This window comes from Calonectris borealis, chromosome 3, assembly GCF_964195595.1.
Source record: "Calonectris borealis chromosome 3, bCalBor7.hap1.2, whole genome shotgun sequence".
In the NCBI taxonomy this organism is placed as follows: domain Eukaryota; kingdom Metazoa; phylum Chordata; class Aves; order Procellariiformes; family Procellariidae; genus Calonectris; species Calonectris borealis.
This window is the reverse complement of record NC_134314.1, coordinates 75122769-75145361: the sequence shown is the minus strand read 5'-3', so window position 1 is coordinate 75145361 and position 22593 is coordinate 75122769. Positions and strand designations below refer to the sequence as shown.

At 41.2% G+C, this 22593-nt stretch overlaps 1 protein-coding gene across 4 annotated transcripts in view; it reads right to left on the bottom strand.

Moving 5' to 3' along the window:
- EPM2A (EPM2A glucan phosphatase, laforin) overlaps positions 1-22335 on the bottom strand; it is a 46891-nt gene extending 24556 nt beyond the window's left edge. Inside the window, exons 1-3 of one of the 4 annotated variants that reach the window (XM_075146234.1) lie at positions 15401-21661; positions 13797-13993; positions 7590-7764 (exon numbers count right to left, since the gene is read on the bottom strand). In XM_075146234.1, coding sequence (XP_075002335.1) covers positions 7590-7764; positions 13797-13845 — 224 coding nt within the window. In that variant the 5' untranslated portion in view covers positions 13846-13993; positions 15401-21661. Of the gene's footprint in view, positions 1-7589; positions 7765-13796; positions 21662-22009 lie in introns of those variants that run through there. The other 3 variants (XM_075146233.1, XM_075146231.1, XM_075146232.1) reach the window with 3 other exon arrangements.
- Between the last annotated feature and the right edge of the window lie 258 nt (positions 22336-22593).

The window sequence follows — 22593 nt, the reverse complement described above, 5'->3', positions numbered from 1 at the left end:
AAAGTACATGAAGAGCTTTGATGCTGCAAAAGCTCTCCTTCGCCTAGGGGGCATTACTGGTTAGGGTTTTTAGCAATACTGTCGGGAAGCTAATACATATCCATACCACTTCCCTAGCCATCAACGTTTAGGGAAGCCAACTGGTTCTTCCTTGGCTAAGCCACTCGGCAGTTTGAAGGGCTTTGACATTGCTTCTGAGCATGATTCAGACTGTGATTAGGGGGAAAAACACTTTTTTCAGATGTGTAACATCCAAAAGATTTTCTTTATCTCTCTTTGCAGGGATAAGGAATGGAAAGAACTTCACACCCCTGCTTTCCCTCATGAGGAGTATGACAAAGGCAAACAAGACATAATGAAGGTGCCATGGAAGCCATTTCTTTCTAGTACCTATGAGTGCCAGGCAATACTCTGGGGGATTCGGTAATTTCTGAATGGTTAAAATATTCTGTGTTTCATTAAAAATACATTGCTTTTCATCAAAAGTGAAATCCACCTATCAGTGTGATTTGCCCTTACTTGCTATCAAGAATTATTCTAATTGCTCTGTAACCTAACGCAATATAAAATTCCACATTAAATCACTTATAAAATGTTGTGCTGCTTAGACTATATATGAACTGTTCAAAATTACTAATTTATCAATAATGCTGACAACATACATTGTGGCTTTATAGAAAGAGGAGAAAACACTCAGAAAAGCTGGTGAATATTAATGATGCCTGCCACTTGAAAAATCGCTGACATAAAAATATTAATAGTTCACAAGTTTGCTAGTTTTCAGTCCTGTTTGCTGCCAAAATCATTCCCCCCCAATTTCATCATATTTACAGAGATAATTTACCATTCATCAGCCAATACTTCAACAGTGTCATCCCAATGTCTAGATGATATTTTGTGTCCCTTAGCCACTGCAGTACGCAGCAAACCTGGCAGCATGCTGGCTTGTCACCATTCATCACATTTAACAGACCAGACACTGTAATAGAAGTAATACTGGGAATTCAAAGACTGATGACAGCCATGCAAAAATCTTTAATCTAAAAGCTCTGTGATTCTTCCTTCTGGCAAAATTTATATCACCTGTTCTAATGCCAGATTTTGCTTGTTACTATGGCACATACAAGATGTGCGATTAGAAATGAGTAGCTGAGATCCAGGAGTTCCCATTTCAAGCTTCTTTCTAGGGCTCAGGTGGTAGGCGAGGGAACCAGGGCTGTGCTGACAACAGCTATTTGCTAACAGAAAAACAAAATGACTGAAAAGCGAGTTCCCTTGATCCAGTTCACCCACAGTATTACAACGGTACCACAGTTTGTGACTGCACCGCTGGCACATCCTAACCATATTCCTGTGCACAATTTGTGGGATTGAGATTTGTAACTACCCTCCCATAGCCTGGCTGAGGTTATCCCAGCCAGGTGCCATCCTGCCCATGCAAAATCACAAAACTTGGAAAAGCAGAATCAGTTTTCAAGTTTTTAGCCATTGTTAGGGAAGGTGCAGTATGGGCAATTAATGAAAGGAGAAACTTTTTGTTTGGATGGGCAAATGTGGAAGAAAAATGCATTTGTTACCTAATACAGAGACACATCCAAATCAAATAAATGTAAACAAATAAGGACTTTAAAAATGAATAAAATTCTGGCCTCATAACATGTTTGTTTTCCCACTCTTGCTCCTATTCCCTCACATTCACTTTTAATTTTCAAGAGCTTAAATAAAAAAATGCTTAAAAGTCACTCCTTACACTGGTTTGAAACCCATTTTCTTCACAGCAGAGACTAGTAAAAGCATTTCACAGCTCCATTTGAGGGCAACATAGAAAAAAATGAAGATATACACGGGACACAAAAATAGAATTAATATTTAAACCGTTCTATAAAAGATTATTCCCATTGGTAAGTAAACAATAGCTCCAATTTAGACTAGTTTAAGACTATAGCTCAGGATAATAAAACAAAATTCAAATGAATGGTCAAATGTCCTAGTTTATGGGATAAACATATCACAATATGTGGCTTAGAATATTTTCATTATTTAATGTATAAAATGGCCAGGTAACTTTACAGATAACTATACATTATTTAATGTATAAAATGGCCAGATAACTTGGTGCCAGAGCACCAAGTACTGAAATCAAAGGCCAAATTCCTATTCATGTTAAGTATTTTCAATCAGGATTATTTTACTAGAATACAATCAAAGACTTTTGTTCCAGAGCTCATTATTTCTTATTCTTTTCTCTAATATTGTTACCACAAGTATTCTTTAGGCACAGGGGACAGTTAGCTCTCAGCTTTTAATGTTAATTATGGTAATCTCTGTAGACATCACCAGCTCTTCTCTTAATTCATCATGTAGGCATAAAGTTCAGCCTTCTGCTACAGTAGCATAGTTCATGGCACTCCAGGGGGTTTTTGTGACAGCCTCCTCTTCAAAGCTTTTTTTATAATTCAGTAATAAGAAAATTTCTTCAGAATTACACTTAAAACATAAGGATATGTTATTTTGTGAATGAATTAAAACCAGTAAGTCAGAAGAGATGTTAAAGAATAAAAATAAATAAAAGCGCTCTCTCTTGTATTTTCTCCAGTTGCATAATTCAAAGGTAATTCTGACTTCATATTGAACCGAGATGGACATTATTCATTAATACAGGCTAGGGATGGGATACAAGATCAAGATGAAGACACCTGGCCCTGGTTATTTACAAACAGGTGTCTTCAGGCACACCAATGCTCAACGCATTGCCTAAGGACAGCTTCTCACTAACATCTGAGACATCCTATAACATCTGGAACATCTGAATGGGGCTCACAGATGTGGCCAAAGAGCTATAAGAAACCATGTTCCTGTAGTGCAGCAGCTGGAGGCCCATCAGTAAACTCTAGAGCATCTCAAATGACACTAGACATCAACATCCAAGCAACCAGACAGGATGTTTAAGTCTCATTATAAATCAATAGAGGTCTCATCAGCATCGTCAGTGAAGTTTGGAGACCAATTCAATTCTTCAATTCACTCTAAAGTAGACATCTAGTCACTGGTGAGTTGAACTGCTGTACATAGACATATGAACTTAGTGCTCTTAATCTCAAGCTGAGTCCTACCACAGATGTCTTTAAGTATATCTTTAAGTTCATCAATCCCAGCAGTGTTCTAACATTCCAATAGCAATAACTGCACCTCATATGACCAAAATAAGTTAACAAATGTTACATTACTTTCCTTCTCCAGTGATTCTCAGGCAAAAATATACCCAACTAGATTCTTGTTTTCCACCCCAATTAAAGATGCATGTCCGTCAAGTAAATGCTCATTTTCTTCACAGGAGAATTACTACAGACAAAAGGAAACTCAGTGCTCATCGGCAGAATTCTGCTTTAGCACCTCCAGAAGGTAAACAAGAAGCATTTGGATCTTGCCCTGGATCATTCTTCATCCACTCACCTATCTACGTTAACATTTTAGTACAAATCACAAGCGCACATTTTATGTGACTCTCCTGATGATCCCCACTTAACACTTACAGCCCACATTCCTATGGTAATGCCAAAGGAAACCGTCTTACCAACAAGCTATAAAGCATTTGGAAACACCACATCATAAATTAAGTTTAATTTGCAACCATCAAGAAACAAACAAACAAAAATAGTATTTCCAAGCACAAGGGTTTATTTTTTTATCTTTTGCTTTATTTTGTCTTATGGAAAAAATTAGGGATGTAAACACTGATGATAGCAACACATTACTCAAGTTTACAATTTCTTGGATTATATCCAGTTACAGGAACATCCCACTCGCACCATAAACATGAAATGTTAATATTTAATGGCCTTAATATTTAAGTGCAAAAAAATGTACCCTCAAAAAATTGTTGTCAGGACCCACGGCTACTCTCACGTAGTGACTCCCCCATTACATTCTTTTACATTTAAAGCTGATTGTGTATTTTCCTCTAAAATGTTTAGCAGCTGTAACAATACTTCAGTTAGAGATTAGCTATCATTGTCGTCTGAGGAATTCACTTACAGAATTCAGTTTAGCTGTATTCTCTTTGCAAAGCATGTAAAAATGTTATTCTTCATCAGATTTAGGAGATACGACCCACAAAAAGCACACACAATTAATAAAATTACAGTTATGAAGACAGTAAATTTGAAACGTATTATTAAAAATTAGACACCATAGATGGCATCAAAGTATATACGTCCTAAAATGAAGAGGTGGTGGTCATACATCATATTCGAATGAGTAGGCAAAAACTATAGGAACTCACTACTTATTAGGGGTGGATTCAGGAACCTAAAATTACTCTGAAAATAGAAAACTGTAACTAGATGGTTTTTCCTCTCAGTGATATTCATTCCTGTAGCACCTAATTCTGCCATTGTCTCCAACATATTATTTAAGGATTTTGTAATTTCAGATGTCACTCCCTCTCTTGCTCATGCAATGCCTTTCTTCTGAGAATTGCAGAGGTTTTTGTATAATAAGGTATATAATACCTATGAATTAGGAAGTTCCACATTTCACAGATGGAACAGCTAACATGCCCCAGATGTACAAATTGTCTGAACTCATCTTCTCCCAGAAAAGATTACAGTAACTCTAATTTGCTTTTCAAAATTACTGTGTCCTAAGTGAACTCTCCTGCAATTTGAAGGCATCTTTTTGCAGTAATATCTAATACGAAAGAGAAAGGAACTGTTATTTTTTCCTGAATCAGATTTCGGTGATATGTGTCATTACATGTCCAAAACAAGTGAACACTAACGCCACGGAGGTATCAGTCATGACTCTGTAGCTGCGGGCGAGCTCCATTTCACACTTAAAAAAGATTAATTCAAATCTTGCTATGCTTAAAAAACGCATCATACACTCTCCAATCTGAATGACCAACACAAAGTGAGTTCTCTAAATAGAGGTTTAAATATAAATTCACTGGTTTATGAGCAAATACATCTATATTGAGTAAGAAAAACCTGATTTCTCAGAGCATTGTCGTCAGCCTCAGCATGAGTCAGAACGATTTTTGGCAACAGCAGGAAGTGGGGTCTTCTCATCTTGCTGCAGCCCATTTAAAGTTTAAGCACAAGTTTTATGAAGAAGCAAGGTGGTAGCGAAGCTCAGAGCAACTGTTTCTAATTGTTGTGATTAGACAGATGACAAGAAAATCAGTCTGAGGGCTGATGCAGGAGGCCATTTTGACAGAGAGAAACTTTCCTCTCCAGCTAATTTGTGCGTGGCAATCCTAGCAAACGAAGCAACGTAGAGAGGGGGCTCACATCAAAAGTTTCCACTGATAAATCGCTTCTTTCCAGCCGCCACCGTTCTGTAAAGAACCTAGAGCTGGTGACAGGATGCAGAATTTGTGCTCATAAAGCTCCCTGCTGCGCCCGTTACAGCGTGGAAAAAATGGAACCTTAGCTGGGTAACTACGATCCGATCACACACTGAGCTTTTAACTGTACAGGCAGAAGGACTGGCTCTTTGCTTCTGGTTTGGGGGTATTTTTTGTGGTGGGTGGTTTTTTTTTTTTGGTGATATTAATCTCCATAGTACTCTTCTGAATCAATAAATCCATTACAAAATAAAGGTATTTTCATCAGCTCACTTCAGCTGCTCTGCCAAAAAAAAAAAAAATCTTAATTAGCCAGTATTTTTGGGCTGCTTTGTTATAACCAGCAGAATGGTGAATCTGCCCCCAACTGTTAATAATTAAAAAGTCATTTAAGGCTGCATATCTTCAAAGTATTAAAAATAATTATGTGACAGGACTGTTATGGGGTATGCTCACTTAATATAGCTCAAAGAAATGAGATAAGAATTACTTACTGAAGATGTACATATAAGGTTGTCTTGCAGTGAAGGTATGTGTGCGTGAGAGGGGAATGGCGGAGGAGAGCCTCACCTGGAAAAGACTACACAACTCAGAAAATTTCCTTCAAATACTCTTCAGTGGAATCTGCAGCTTTTTACCTAATCTTGGAAACATATAGTTATGCAGATAAGGCAGTATTAAATGTATCACTGCTGCCTCTGGAAAGGAGGATAAGTTAGCCGTTGGTGCTTAAATATTTGCTTTCTGACAGCTGTTTTTCTTTCTCACAAACTCTCTCTGCCAAGCAAAGATTATTTGGGATTGACAAGTCTATGCTTTGGAATAAACAAGATCTTTTCTCTGATAGGGTGTTGGAAACGGATGCTTAAGATACAGATAACAGTATAGTCTGTCAGCCGCATTATATAGCTTGAGGGGGTCTCGGGGAAAAGGTACCAAGCCACACGAATACCTACATATGCTTAACAGTGTTTATGAATCCTTACTATTCCAAAAGATACCAAGAGAACGAAATCTTTCCCTCACACACTGCAACTCTGATGAGAAAAAGACAATTCTGCTTCCTACACTGTGTGAGGATGGAGACAAAAACGTAGAAAGAGGAGACAAGACTGTGAGATTGGAGTAGCTGAAATGAAGAAATTCACACAAAGCAATGCTAAAACTTAATTAAGTACGAGGCGGTTTGATTTCTTAAAAAGATACATATCCCTTTGGGATCATTACCTGCTCTGTAACCAACACCAGCTGCATGTGGCATATCAGGGCTGCCAGCATTCATGCAATCATAATCAATCAACAAACCTGCCGCCATATCCACAACTGGAGAGGAGGAAAAAGGTACAAGTGGTCCCAAATTCCTCAGTGCCACTTTGTTAACCACCAGTGCTAAGGCTGCTGCCCTAAATACAACCTGTGCTTTATGTAGCCCTAAAGGGTGGGTGCCATCTTCTCTTTAAGCCTTACTGGCTCCTAATTCAGGTCAGGATGCTTCAGTGGTAAGACAGCAAAGATGCACTTCAGACTCTCTTTCAGTGCAAGGTCTGGAAGTCTCTGCATCTTCTCAGTCCCCTTTCCCTCAGAGAGCAGCAGCAGTTCTAGCAGCACTTCTTGAACCTGGTACTTCAAAGATGAGCTATACTGTTACAGGAACCCAAGCTCACAGGGGTCTTCTAGACCTAATAGTCCATGGGAATTGGCTGGATTCAAGTGAACATCAGGTAAGTACAAACATTTTAAGACTTCCCTAAGTTTTGGCACTTTTTTTTTGAAGGGCTTGCATACACAGAAGCAGAAGTCATCTGTAACAGCTGCCACTAATTGCAGTTGCAGTTGCTGCCACACGAGTGATAACGTGACACCTTAAAGTTCTGGTGCTGGAATATATTCTTTTTGTTTCCCCAGATGAAAAATTCCCCCTGCAGCAAAATAATCCCAAACCAAACACATTATGTACATGCATATTTACATGTGTATGTGGACAAGCACTTGAAAATGACAGTTCCTCATAAATTTATCCATAAATTACCAATAGTCATTTTCAGCTATAATGCAGCTTAACATATAGCTTAACCTATATCCTTGAATTCAGAATCTCTCCTTTTTATTGCCAAAAGTGACATTTAGCTTTACGTACATACTACCATTCACCACTTCAAATTCAAAGTTTGCTGACATCATGTCGGTACAGATTTTCTGTTTGAATACTTGACGCCAGCCAAGCCCTGCACTGCTCTTTTACCTGGAGTAATGGATAGCCTGATGTCCTGCAATATTAAAATAGAAGTCAGTTGTATGTTTCATCTCATCGGTATGTCCAGAGACTTCAATCCAGTGTGCTATTGGGAGGCAGTAAACTCCATCTACTATGTTGCTCTGGTTGTAAACACAACTTCGATCATGATGGGGCCCATTACCTAGAACAGAAGAAAGGACAATTGCGGGCTGTGTATCCGGAAAATCTTCCGAAAGTTTTGTAGGAGATGTGAACTGAGTATTTAAGGCAAGGAGTGGTGTTCAGACTGCATTTCTCATAACACATTAACACCTCAAATAGTTGTAACAGAAGCGCTGCCACAAAGCAAATGTTCAGCATTAAAATCAATTTTTGCAAACTATTTAGAAAGCATTAAAGCTGTATAAGACTCCCAAATCATCAACCGGGGCACTTACAATTTCAAGAATAATTGATTTCATTTAAGTTCCTCATCTGATGTCTGATACTATATGACCTCAGCATTTAACGTTTCTGCTGTACGACCTCCCTCCTGGGGGTTCAGCCTGCTGTGGCCCGAGGCCTCGCTCTGACATGGCACAGCAGCGTCACCGTGCCTCAGGCTTACCCCTAAGGAAATTGCCAAGCTACGAGAAAGACCTTGGAGAAAGCACAGAGTGCGGCCGTGCAAGATCAGAAAGGTAAAACCGCAAACAAAGGTAGGGCTGGTGACACTGGAATTGTTACCAGCTTAAGGATTCAAGAGGAAAAACACCGATGTGGAAAGGCATCAGACCAGAAGTAAGCAGGCAGCAGACAGCAACCCGGCAGCAATGAAGACCTGTTTAAAGGAGAAGTGACGGGTGGTGCTCCTCCACCCCGTTCCAGCTGCCTGGCCAGCAGAGACTCGTCAGGTGCCCTGCTTGGGACAGGACGCACACCGAGGCCTAGCCTAGGAGCTCATTAAATCCCACCTGTCTTTTATGTTTGCTAACCGATAAACAATCACTTTGTACTCTTCAGATGCACATGTCCCACTTACAGAGTCATACACAGTAGAAGTCGCCCAAAGTGACCCAGAGAGAGACGGTCACATCTGCAATGCCGAGCGATCACAAGTACCTAAAACGGCCTTGTCTAAAGTAAGAATTTTTTCTTACGGTTTTCCACTATCTAATATCCATTATCCCTTCTTCTTCTCTTACAGCAATAGTGTGAGCTTTAGTACAGAAAACCAATTTTTAATACCATGCCAGAGTAAGCAACTTGAATTGAATCAGGTTGTGTCATCAATCAAAAGGTTATCTAGCCTCCAAAAATTCAGTACATGTATATTCTCCCGCCCCCATTTTTACATATTTATTGTAATACTAATTGCCGTGTAGGAATTATTGTGCAGATTAGAAGTGACCTAGTCTATGGCTTGCTTCTAATGTAAGCCTGTTACACTTATACATTATTAATGATGTTAGAATATTTCTGAGTAAAATTATGCCTGAAGGAATATCTTCAGTTCCACACTGCATGTAAATGCATGACCACATTCCAAGCACCACATTTAGGGAAATTTGCTAGAGCAAGAGCATTTTGGGAGATGTATTAATGCAATGATTAGAGAGTAAGACTAACATTTAACACTAAAGCTCAAACAATCTCCTGATTTCCAGATGACATGCAGCACATTTTATCATAATTGTGAAATATTATTATTTACCAAAAAGAAAAAGAAAATACTAGGCAGAAAACTATTTTCTCTTTCTATATTGCTGAACCATTATGCATCATATGCAGTGGTATGACACAGCTTTTGATAAATAAGGTGAGCAAGACCAGTATATAGTTCCTGAAGCTACAAATTTTACCACTATATTTTTATCTCACATTTCTAATTGTTTACACATTCTTACAACTTTTAAACAATATTTGAAGACAGCAGTATACATCGACAAATACAACAGCATAACAAAGGTATGGATGTTTATGACACTTAATTGACTTCACGTATTCAGCAAAATCTTTACAACCACAAATAACACATCTTGCCTTCCCCGTTTTACTCTCTGACAACTGTCTGTAGCGATGCACATCACCATGGTCCTGCTCAGCCATCACAAGGCTGTGTCTGATCCTGACCCCCACTCACCCATGGGCAAACGTCCCCCCCCAGCCCCAGCCCCAGCCCGATGCCCGGGGCTGGGACTGCCCCAGTGCCCCAGCTGCCTGCTCCTGGCTGCCAGCCCCGTGGGGTGTCCCTGCAGCCCCCAGTCCCCAGGGAGCCACCAGCCCTCACTGCACTCTGGCAGTTTGGAACCATGTTCTCAGGATCTCTGGCTCTTTTGTTGCTCCGAGCCCTAATCTACCTTGTACGTGGGCACCCTTGTACCCACTCTGGCTCTCTCAAGGACTGCTCCTTCCATTGCTCGCAGCTGTTTCTCCTCTCCCACCAGGGCTTCTGCATGAATTTTTGCAATCACAATCGATGATCTCTCCCTCCTGCTTAATTTCTTCTTTCCTCGAGGTGCTAGTCAGCCCTACAAGACAACAAAGCCTCACTCTTCTTGAGTGTCTGGCTTCACGATCTCAGTTGCATCACTACATGCTTCCTACTTTCCCATTTGCAGCTGTTGCTGCTTGAGGTGCATGTACTTCTGTCACTTGCCAGTTTTACTGTCCATCCTCCTCCTCTTCCTCCTCCTCCAGTTTTAATTCTTGGCTCTATTTTTCCTTCCTTCTCTATCATCTGCCTTCTTAAATGTCAGTAACCTCCTTGCCTTGTAACCTTTTCACCTTCACCATTACTCATTCCCTTACTTAGCCTACAACCACACATGAAAGCAGGGCCAAGGGTAAATTGCCACGAGACATTTGTTTCATTTGTTCCCTCGAACGGGTTTTGTCAAATCTCATTCTGAAAAGCTTCCTTCTCTAATTGTTATCTATCGCTGTTGATTTTTCTGCACCACTCAACCTCACCTTCCCGCTGTGGCCTACAGTCAAACAGGAATCTCAAAAGGTCTGTTTCCATTTTGGCTGTAATACTCAGGTATCACATATAACAGCTTGCATTCGTAACATTTTTCATGAGAATTGCACAGCTCTTTACTACTCCTTACATTATATACTGATCTATGAATTAATAACCGCCTTATTGAAATATGATGTCCGTGCAACAGAATGTATATGAATATACATTCAACATATATATATTCATGTGTGTGTGTATATGTATTCATGTATTTGTTGAATACATATTCATATGTATACATATTCATATGAATACATATTCAACAAATACAGTGATATAATTTCAGACAGGAAGGGGAGAGTGCTACCATCGCCAAGAAATACTAATTTAGAGAACAGAATGATCATACCGAGCTGTTCAGGAAGCTGAATCCTCCATTCCCCTTGCAATAGTTATGAAAGAAGGCAATTACCACAAACGATCAGGATCTCACTACCCAGGCAATATCCAAACGATACACAAACACTTCTCGCCACAGTTTGCTTCACAAGATGCATTTAACAAATAAGTTTCAAAAAAAGAGAAAATTGTTGTATCGGTTCACATCATGCTTCTGCTAGCACAGTTTGTCACAGGAAAACCATAATATTTTGGATGCCATAAAACCACAATGCAAGGAAACAGTTTCAGAACTAGAGCCAGATGACAAGTTTGGAGAAGTACTGTAGAACTCATCTATAATTTAGAGCTGCTATAAAAGGGCTAAAGATTGAATTCTCTCAACTTTTATCTTCCAGAGTCATTTAATACAAAAACAAGTCAGTCAATGAAACCAACTTTCATTCAAGGTAACTGATCATAAACCATATTTTAAGCAGAAAACAATTAGCATCACTTACATGTTCTGTTATATATTTGCAGAATGTATACGGCTAGGAAAATGGGCACAGCTTGGCTGATGAGCAGAAATCATTAGCTGAATAATCTTCCGTTCTTCCTTTTCCACCCCTATCTTTCTAAACCTTTCCTCATGAGTCTCCTCTGTCTGAAGCAAGGTGCATCAGCCTCATGCTATGAGGTACGTCCAAAACATGCCTTAGTCTCATCTTAGCCCCTTTATCTCTGCTGATGGAGCAGGCTCCTTGCACCCTTTGTGGTAGTTACGTGACTCCATCAGACTCAGCCGAGCTGGCCCAAGACTTCTCACAAGTACAGGAAGAGTTTGTGCCAAGAACAAAAAAGCTTTCAGGGTCAGAGGCCAGAAAAAAATCTGGCACACGAGGTGAAACACTTACTCTCCCCTCCCTCGCCACGACAGGCCAAGCAAAGTCCTTTCTGGATTTGGATCCCTGGAGCATGGGGACTTTCCCATGCCCAGGACAGTGAGTAGGGCAGGGTGTTAGCTCCAGCCAGCGACCAACAGCACCACAGATCAAAGGCCACCACTTCCTCGCTCGCTCTCTGGTCCAGGGCTGTTTGTGGGGTGTGGCTGGTCAGTTTGGGAGGAAACAGAGCACCTGATGAAGGCAGTGGGACCAAGCTCAGCAGAATCCGATTCTTCTCAGTGGATGAGAAATGTGTTGCGGCCCTTTCTAATTTATTACCTTCTGCTCGGGCACCAAAGAGAAGCGAGGCCAGCGCAGGGAGAACTGCCATGAGACTGCATGTATGCAGAGTCTGGACATGCCTGCTCATGACTGAAGCCGCTCATACCCACACCAACTTTCTACTCCACTTATTTCCCCCACGGGTCCCAGTTATTTGCGTTACCTGAAAGGCCACCGCACCTTTGGGTCTTCTAAGTGACTTCCTAAGTCAGACTCAGCAGCCCATCCCCACAAAAACTCAGCTTTATTACTCACTTCTCAAACGCACAAAGCATTTCACAAAGTAAATTACCAAAACTGAAGGCCCAGTGCTGAAGTTTAGTTTCTGTACCCAAAGCTCGGAAAGGCCCTATCTACAAGCTGGGAAGGCTATCCTGACCATGCTGGGCAACCACGACTGTCAGGGTGCCTCTACATCACCGCCTGGCATGGCACAAACAGAGAACATCCAGGGTTTAATTTGCTGCCATCCAACAAGCTTCCAGGACCACAAGTGCACACCACAGCTTTACCAGCAACAAGTGTGCACGCCTGGCCAGTCCAGGCACACACCACTCACGCAGAGACCGAACGGCCAGAGGATTTTGCATCCCTATTACAAGCTGGGTGCTAGGAGGGAAGCAACTCGAAGCATACCACTGCTGAGCGCGAGGGCATACTGCAAAATCCCTAGGGGAGCTGCAAGGCAAATTCACATCAAAGGGAACCCTTTGGTGCATAAATTGTTCATGTAAATACATCTGTCCCCTTACACCGACTATTCTTCCCAAGCTTACCCAAACCTTGTACTTTAAATAAATCCCCCAATGACTCCACTGGTCTCCACAGTGGGAATTCATCACAACTCTCATTTAAACACAGGCACAGCAGCTGTGTGCCTCCTCACCAGCATTTGCAAGACAAGAGCACCAGTCTCAGAAGCAAATGCTGTTTTCTCACATGTTGCTCACAGCACACATCATCAGACCACTGGGTAGGTTTCCAGGTACTTTTAACATGAAATAAACAATAATTTGGGTGAAATTTTCATTTTTTTTTAATAGTCAAGAAAACATTGTGCAGCCTCAAAGATTTGGCGGAATTTTAACAGCATTTCAATTTCTCTGTTCCTAGAGCCAGTAGTAAAGCAAAGAAAATCAAATCTGATTTCCACTCACCTGTTCATCTTTGCAGAAATAAAACAAACACAAATGCCCTTTGAGAAAGGGCAATACACAACAGGAAATACATGTTTTTACAGCCCAAACTACTCTAAATTAGTATTTTTCTTCATCTTGTTTTTATTCATTTTGTTCCAAGTGGCAAAACACTTGTTTAATTATTTATTTTTGGGAGGCAAATACACAATTGTTTGAAAACATGTAAAATTCAACCATAAAAAAGGGTAAGTTAAATATCTGAACAATACTGATCCTCCTGTTAATTGATCATGTGGACTTTCCTAATTAAAGAACAAAAGGAATTTGGAAGAGTTTATTAGAAGATACAGGTCCCAGTTTAACCAGTAGGGTAGCACTCTTTTTCCTTCAATAAGGTCCAGAATGATTTTATTTAAATTCCGTCTTTGTGACTCTTCACAGCAAAAATACTTATCTGAAAGAGAAACTTAAAAATAAGTTTCTAGGCATTAAATTATAAAACCCCATTGCTTTTGCAACCCACCTGTTGCTCTCTCTACTGCGGATGGTTGCACAGTGGAATCCACTGACATAGGGAACAGCTGGAGAGCAAAGCAACCAGCAGCCCCGCTTACACCTCAAGCCTCACAGAGGGCTCTTTCACAATCTGCATGACTGCACATATGGCTCCTGGTTTAATGCATATGAAGGATGATCAAGGTGGCATATGAAGGAAGCTGGCTGCACAACCAACCAAACAAAAGATTAAAACCAAAGATCTCCACACAACCGATAAATGGCACTGGCAAAAGACGGAGACAAGAACGAAACAAAAGGAAAACCAGATGAAGATATAGTAAGTAAGAAAAAGATGTCCAAAGATCAAGGACTGGAAGAAGATAAGCAGGAGCCAGAACAGGATCTTCTGAAATTTCAGTAACCATATACAGTAACAGAATACAAAGAAAAACCTTCAGTTACTGTTTTATTACAGCTGTACTGAAGAGATGAAAAAAGTATAATCCAACAGTCTGCCAACAGCACAGACTCATCCTGACACAGAGGACAACTGCACACAGATTGCGTAATGTTCTGGAAGAGTCACACTGGTGAAATCATCAGCTTGATCCTAAAAGATGATGAGTGAAATCTAGGCCAATGAAATTTCTCAGCACCATTACGTGTGGTGAACAAAAAAACATGAATGAATGGAAGAAATATGATTGCCTCTTCCGCTGTCTCCGCAGAGCTCTTTGCACCAAAGCCACTTAGCGTACTGCTCAGCCACCGCTCTCCCAGCTACCGGCTTGTTGCATACCTTGCTGGAAGTTTTTTTTTTTTCTTCTGTTTTTTACTGTGTGAGGGAAGGTATGTAGAAACTCCAGAGCACAGCAGCGGCTGTAGAGGTGCTGTGGATCTCATCCCTGCCTTAGCCAGACTCTAAACCACAGGCGTATGACTTCCAAACCCCCAAACCCCAGCGAGGTCAGCATGTTTCTCAGTTCACTGCTACCTTTGAAAAACCACAGGGCTACTTAGATGACCTTAGGTAGGCACATTAGCTACAATGGCAACTAACAAATCTGAACAGCAAGCAGCCAGGCAATTTTCAGATCACCTACTTTCAAATCAAGAGCAAAGACTTACTTTTTTAATCTTTGTCATAAATTTTGCAGGAACCAGCAGGCTTTACACATGTCAAGTCAAAATTTTAAGTATGCCTAAATATTATAAGTAATTACATTTGAAATATTAAACAAGGTCTTTTAACAAGGTAAATGAACATCTTGAGTTCATGCTTAGAAATTCCCCTGGAAGAGTTGAGTAACGTCGTAAGCACTATAAACACTCTGGGGATAGAGGAATGGGGAAGGGTTGAGGAATAGAAGATCTTTTAAAAAAATAGTAATAGAACAACAGTAACTAAAGGAAACATATGGGGAAAAAAGTCTCCGAAATGAAGGATTTAAAAGGTTAAGTACTTGCTAGCTTCTTCATCTTTCATACCAACATTATAATGAAGAAAAGCCTCAAGTTCTATTTTGGATCCGACTCTCAGAGTTATCTGGCGCTACTGCATGGTGTCATTATCAGACATTACTCTATTGGACTTCCATCACTACACTTAGAATATTCAAATTTACTTACCCTTTACACCAGATTCTGTCATGAAAGTCTCCCTGCTGCTTAACTGTTTGAATGAAATTCCATCTCTGATGTCTTGAAATAGGATCTGTCTCAGTCCCACCAGGCTGAATTGCTATCAATTGTGGAAAACCAGAGAGATGGGAGGCTGAATCTCAGTTCCAGCTCGCTGGAACTGAGCTAGGTCAGGTACTTTGGCAGACTGAGTCTGCCACAGGTTCTTAGACTGGAGTCCAACCTTCCTAAAGTCTCAGTAAAGCCCCTGAATAGCTGCCCTTTGTTTTTACACCTCTGACAAATAGCGCCAAATAACACATTTTAATTCTGTATGTCATGTACTAACCCTTACTCGTATGCTTAATAAAAACATACTTACTCCGCTTTTTAATGCTACTTTTTCTGCTGTCAATAAACGGTCTTCCCTTTAGATTCTGAAAAATTGTATTACTTAAATACTTAATATTACTATAAGACAAAATTGTTAATTTGCAATGCCTAGTTCACTAACACCTTCTTCATGACTGGTTTAATTTTCAGAAATGTTTCCTTATACTTGCTCACCCAAAAGACATACCAAAAAAACCAAAAGACCATTTGTATCATACACTGCATGTTTATTTTCTACTAGACTTAAAGCAGATTGTTTCAACTTCTCATTTGGTAGGGCTGATATATATAACCAAGGAAACAAGTTTAAAATCTCCTAAAATCTAGGTTGAATTCAAGGTTTTTTAGTCTATTCGTCTACCCCTAACAATTCTTTTTATAGATCTTTTTTTTTAATTATGCCAGAATTAGAACTAAAAGGTTTACAAGAAAGCCCTCCTCAGCACTTAATGCTGTTAATCAACAAAGCTTTTTTTCTTTTTCTTTTTTTTTTAATCAGAGATGAGAATATAAGAATTTTCAAAGGCAACTTTCAAAAACATGTGTTTTATTTCTCTCTCTAGATCTGCTTCGGCACAGGTGTTTCTCAGTGGGAGCTGCTACCATACTAAGAGTTTTTAGCCAAATGCCCAGTCTAATGACGTAGATTAAGCCAGAGAAAAGCAACTAAAAGGGAATTCAGCTCATGTGAAAAAGAGGTTCTTCTCAGACAGATGGTGGAAATAAGAATAAAGGAAATGCAGCTGATAGAATAATGGCTGATAGCAACAAAATGGATAATGCAATACAGTCTTCCTAACTGCTTTGAAACTCTTTATGGCATTGTACTGTATATTACTGATTGTTACTTTCTACCATACCAGAAAAAGACTACTGAATTATAGGCAGGAAACAAGGTACATCAAAATAGTAACCGTGGCAAAATCTTAACCAAAGTATCATCCCAGTTACTTTACTTACCACTTCTCAGTGCTTCTCACCACTGAAAATAAATTCTTGACCCATATTGCATGCTGCTGTCACTTGGAAGTGAGGGCAGGGAGTGAAGTGGGGGATGGAAAAATGCTAATTAAATAAAGTATTTGCATAAACAATGCATTTATTGTAACTTTACCACTATAACCACAAATGCTTTAATTAGGCTCTCACAGCAGTCAGAGCTGGCCCCTAATTATCCCTGCAGGTAGGAAATGACACATACCTGCCAAATCCAGAGGAATGCATGCGTCCATACTTATTCTTCTAATTTTGCAGTTTCGTGGGCAACTCTCCATTGTTTTATTCATCTCCAGTAGTCTGCTGGTTAATGCTGACATACAGATAAGAAGTAATGGAAAACTTGCTACCAATTATACCATAATCCACGCTAAGTATGTGTCTTGAGCGAGTTGAAAACAAAACACCAGGAGCTATTGCACTTTGTAAACAAAAGTTTCTCTCCATTCATTAAAAAGCTATTGGGTAGTAGATTTCAAAGTTATCCACTTTGACTCATAAAGTTTCCTCATATCTGAAAGGTGCTAAGGCATCTAGCATTGTCCAGGAAGCAATAGCCTTGCACGAACAAAATGCGTATTATGCACAATTATTCAACTATCAACATCCAATTGCACTTTATGTTCCTTCCTAGTCACTACCTACTTCAGAACAAGAATGGGACAGACGAAGCAAGTAAAGCCCTGGATTATTTTCAAAGGCGGAACAGATTACACTAAATACTGATGAAATGTGCAAGTAGCTGCAAGAAACTAGGCAGTCGCTGGCTATACAGAGGTAAAATGGCGACACCCAGTGGGGAACAATACTACATAAAGTATCTGCATTAAAAGAGGTACGAAGAAATGTTATCCTCTCCAGGTTTTTTTTTAATTTTTTAATAATAGAACTGCTATTTGGAGATCTGTAGATTAGCTTTGAGAAAGAAAGAAAAAGAGATGCATCTCAGTTACAGAAAAATGTTGCATCCAACTGTACTTCTCCAGAATGGCCTCAGAGAATTTTTATGTTGCTTTATCCTGCTGTGGCTTAGCCCCCAAAATTTTTTGTACAGCTCTTAAAGAACGTCCCTCATTAAAATAAGAAATTATATCTGTTTTGTTCCACAGAGTTGAGGCCAAGAAGTGAGATTGTTTTAGGTTTCAACATACTGCCACTTAAAAAATGAAATTTTCATGTGCCTTACTATCACCAATGTTTTCAGCCAATCAGGTGCTCGACTCTTGAAAGCTATGAGCAAATTTTACTTCTGATATTTTCATTAATTATATTACAATATTATGAAAACCTTTATCACTCCGTAAGCGTACCAGTCTTTTTGAGCTATTATCAGAAGTGTACGTTGTCCATGGCTTAAACTGTAACTAACAAGCTCACAGGAGCATGATCTGGAAGTGTCAGACATAGCAAGCCACGGGCTCTGTACCCTATTTCTAAATCAAACTGTCTTGTATTGCTTGCTTTGGGCCCCCGAAAAAACACAGAGAACAACAGCAAACAAGATGTCTCCTTTTCTCTCTTCCCCCCTCTCCAAAACTAGAGATGATTTTTTTGGAGGAATAAGGCTCTGCTCACCTGTACAAATTACTAGAATGTATGTTGATCGTGGTTTTCAGGTTTAACTGGCAATACTGTATCTGTCAAGCTTCAAGCAAGCACTAACTACATCAAACTAATGGCTATGTGAAAACGGATCAACATGTTAGAATGTAAGTTTATACTTTTTTATATATATTTTTTTTTCCCCTTCTCAAAATGTAAGGTGTAAACTGTATTCCAGCACCTCAAAATACAGTTTAGGGCATACCCTTAGTAACTCCTCTCTCCTTTTATGGAACATGTATCTTGTATAGTACCTACAGTTTATTTAGACCACAGTAAAGGGGCAAAAAGGCACAGATGAGTGTTCAAGCATAAATTCACAAAAATAAATTCAAGCATAAGTTTCATCTTGTATTTATTTAGTTTTGACAGTAGGCACAACATACTTTTACTTTCCAAGCTGAGAAAGAGACATAAATAAACCCAGTTCTTAAGAATCTACATCAAAAACAAAGTACACAGAAAGACTCATAGAATGCGGTTGGGAAAAAAAAAAGGCTGTATATATTCATTTATTTTTTTCTAATGGGTAAACCTATTCCCAGGTTTTAAAGCTCAACATAATCAACCTGTTTTCCACAGATACTGCAGCTAAAAACAGTTAAAAACCCTCCTGGATAACAGGCCTTTCAGCTCAGCTTACGGCAGGTAAGCAAAGTACCATGCTAGAAAGAAACCTCACTTGGGCCAGAGCGCATACAGAAATCACGTGATTTGAGCCAGAAGAGCCCAATGGCTTTAAGTGACAGGCATCACCACCCCAGGACAGCAGAGGTAAGCACCTAACCCTTCAGGAGCACAAGAGAGTCTCCTCTCCCACCTCATCCTCCTAGAGAGGGGAACTGGTTCCCTCCAGACGCAAGCAACAAGCCAGCAAACTTCCCACAGGCCAAGCCTTGCCTGAAGGCTTCCTACCAGTCCACCTGGCAGAACCTAAAAGCCACAGAACACTGGCCCATGACTTTGACTCTTATAGCCCACAGAAACAAACACCCTCACTTTGTCTTTCAGTTTCCTGATTGCATTGGAATGCCTGTAAAGAAGAACTAAATTTATACGCAAAACATATGATGCAACATGTACTGTAGTATTATAAAAATAATATGCATGACTAGTGGAATTCTCACATGAGGTATACTAATAAAAAACTGGGAGTAATTTTCTTAAATATGGCACATTATTTCACATCCAATATATGTAAACATCTGACATCCATGATTGGACAGGAGTTTCTCTGGTTACAGATGAATGCCTAAACTCAGAAATTCAGAGCAAGTATCATTCTGCACTTTCCTCTATCCCTCATGACCGTGTCTTCAAAATTGCAGATGTTCTGTAACTGCTAAATGTCTCCCAAAGCATATTTTAATTCTAAACACATAGGATACTAAAAACGCAAAGCATAGCATTTGCTTATCACCAAAAAAAAGGCAGTTGTCTTTTCAAACTGTGATTTTTTACAAGAATAAACAGATGACAGCCAAAACTTTTCTTGATCTACAGCTGGGAAAAAAAAAAACACCCACAAACATTAAAACAAATGACACAAAAAAAAGACTACAAGATATTTCTTAATGATTGGATAGAAAAACATCCTTAAGCTCTCTTCATGTAATACATGAAGAACAATAAATTTCAGGGTTTAAGCAAATTTAGTTCTTTCTGGTAAATAACAACTTAGAAAACAATGGTTGACATCAATGACTAATTAAAAAAACCCTCTGCATTTGGATGATATGCCTGTTTGTTTTCTATCATTCTAGCTAAGCAATAAGCTCAAACCGCTGAGCATTCACAATGACAAGAACAAAATACCACACAGGTTAATCCTAAAACTGCCTCAGTAGCACTACTGCCAAAACAGAATGTTTATTACTCAAGAGACTACATTTACTAAATGCACTCCCAGGTACGGACAAATACCTTGAGATATCATTACTTCCAAACTAGACAGTAACCATCACCTTACAATTGCAGATTCTCTACAGACTGGAACACTCTATTATTATTTCTATATTCTGTGTGGTGAGGACCTCTTTATATACCAATATCACTGGCATATTATGTACAACCTGGCACCTTCAAAAGAGACTCAATTCTGCTTCCTTGGACAGATGCAAAGATTTTTATTCCATAAATTCACTTTTCCTGCATTTCTGCAAAAGAAAAACATGGTTAAAACAGGCAGAATATACTATTTATTTTAGCTGCTAAATACAACAATTACTATTACATGGTGTAAATAGTGCTTTGTGATGTAAACTTCTGTGAACATAGTCTTTTATTAGTGTAAAGAAGAAAAAAACAAATGCAACAGTTATGACGACATGCAGTTTTGGTCTATATGAAAGAATGGCAGTTTAAAAGTGTGATACGTATTCTTAAAATGGGTGAAGAGCAACTGCTCTACAATGTGTTATTTCAGTATACGGATTTTATAAGTTAAAAAAAACCCTCACAAATTACGTAGTCATCTGTCTTCCTTTCACCAAGTCCGATCATTCCTCAGTAACAAGAGGTATATTTCGAGCTTTATGTGACTCTGCACACAATTGTATGAGTGTTCTCTTTTATTTAAGATACTTAAATTAAATATACTAGAACAGCACATGAAAACTGACTAAAGTTATTCAACATCTGACAACACAGGCCAGGAGAAAACGATGGTGGAAATACTATTGAAACAGCAAGAAGACTGGAAAAGCTGTGATAGAACTTTTCCCTATTTTTTTTCCGCAATTCCAATGGTAAAATTTACCAGCCTGAAAATTCCATCACGACATTTCAGCTTACTGAAATAAAGTAACAAATCACACCTTAATGCCTAAGTAGGAAATACTGAGTTCTTTACTTCTGGGGAAAGAAAGAAAACAAAACATCAGGACAATGGATGCCTGAAGTAAGAAAAAATAATGAAACTGTTTCAAAGAACTTTTACCAACCTAGAAGAGCAGCTTCCTTCTGCATTCACTCCATCACACGGTTAAAAAATGTTTTTGTTCGCGAGTGTCATGTCATGTCACGACAGCCTAGGAGGTTCTACCTGCAAGCGTAATTCAGCCCTTCCCTGTATAGCAGGCGGCCGACGCCGACTCCGCCGACGCCCGGCAGCACCAAGCTGCCCGTTTGACGGGGACACCCCTCCCGACCCCCGGGCGATGCTCCAGGGCACCGGGCAAGAGGCGGAGCCGTCGGAGCCGCCAGAAGGCAAGCGATCCCTCAAGGAGAAGAGCTCCCACCTCTGCTCTGTCCCCGCAGAGCCGCCCCTCCTGGCCGGTCCCCGACGGCCCCGCGCCTGAGGGCCGGGCGGGCGGCGCCGGGCCCGACCCGCTCCCACCGGCCCCGCTGCAGCTGACCGCTCCCGCCCACCCCTGCCACTGCCCCACGGCGCGGGGACGTCGACCGAGCACGCTGCCCCCACCCGCCACCAACGGTGGCCCCTGCGCGCCGGCGCCTCGCGGGCCGCCCCTCCCTCCAGCCAGGGCGGGCGGGGCAAGGGCGGCGGCCCCGCCCAGCCGCCGGCGCGCGGCCCGCGGAGCGCGGGCACGCCCTCGCGGCCCGAGCGGGGGCGGGTGCGAAGGGGCGGCGCGAAGGGGGGCGGGGCGCCGCCGCGCGCCCGTGCGTTACCTTCCCAGAGGAGGTCGCCGCCCTGCCGCCGGAGGAACTTGTACCAGAAGGGGCTGGAGGCGTCCTCGTCCGGCAGCACCACCTCCGCCAGCCACAGCGCGGGCTCCCGGGCTGGCAGCGGGGCGGTCGGCCGCGCTGGCTTCATGGGCACGGCGCGCTGCGGATCCCACTGGCCCAGCTCCGGCCGCGAGCCGGCCACCAGGAGCACGCCGCCGCCCTCCGTCATCCGGGCCGGCAGCACCACGCCGAAACGGAAGAGCATGGCGGCTAGCGGCGTCCGGCTGAGGGGAGCCTCCTCCGTTAGGCCGCGCCGCCGCTAGGGGGCCGCGCCTGGCCCGCACTTCCGGCTGGGGCCGGGGCCGGGGGCAGGACGCGGGGCGGGGCGGGGCGGGGCGGGGCGGTAGTGGCCGGGCAGCGGGTTCCTTCCGTCAGGGCTGTGGCCGCTGTGTTTTTTTTCAGTGCTTGCCGGCCCGCACGCGTGTAGCTGAAGGGACTTCCCTCCCAAAACAGCGGTTGGGAGTTAATACCTACCCCGGACAGCCTCCTGAAGCTAGGACTGGAACAGAGAGTTCTCTCTGCTGCTA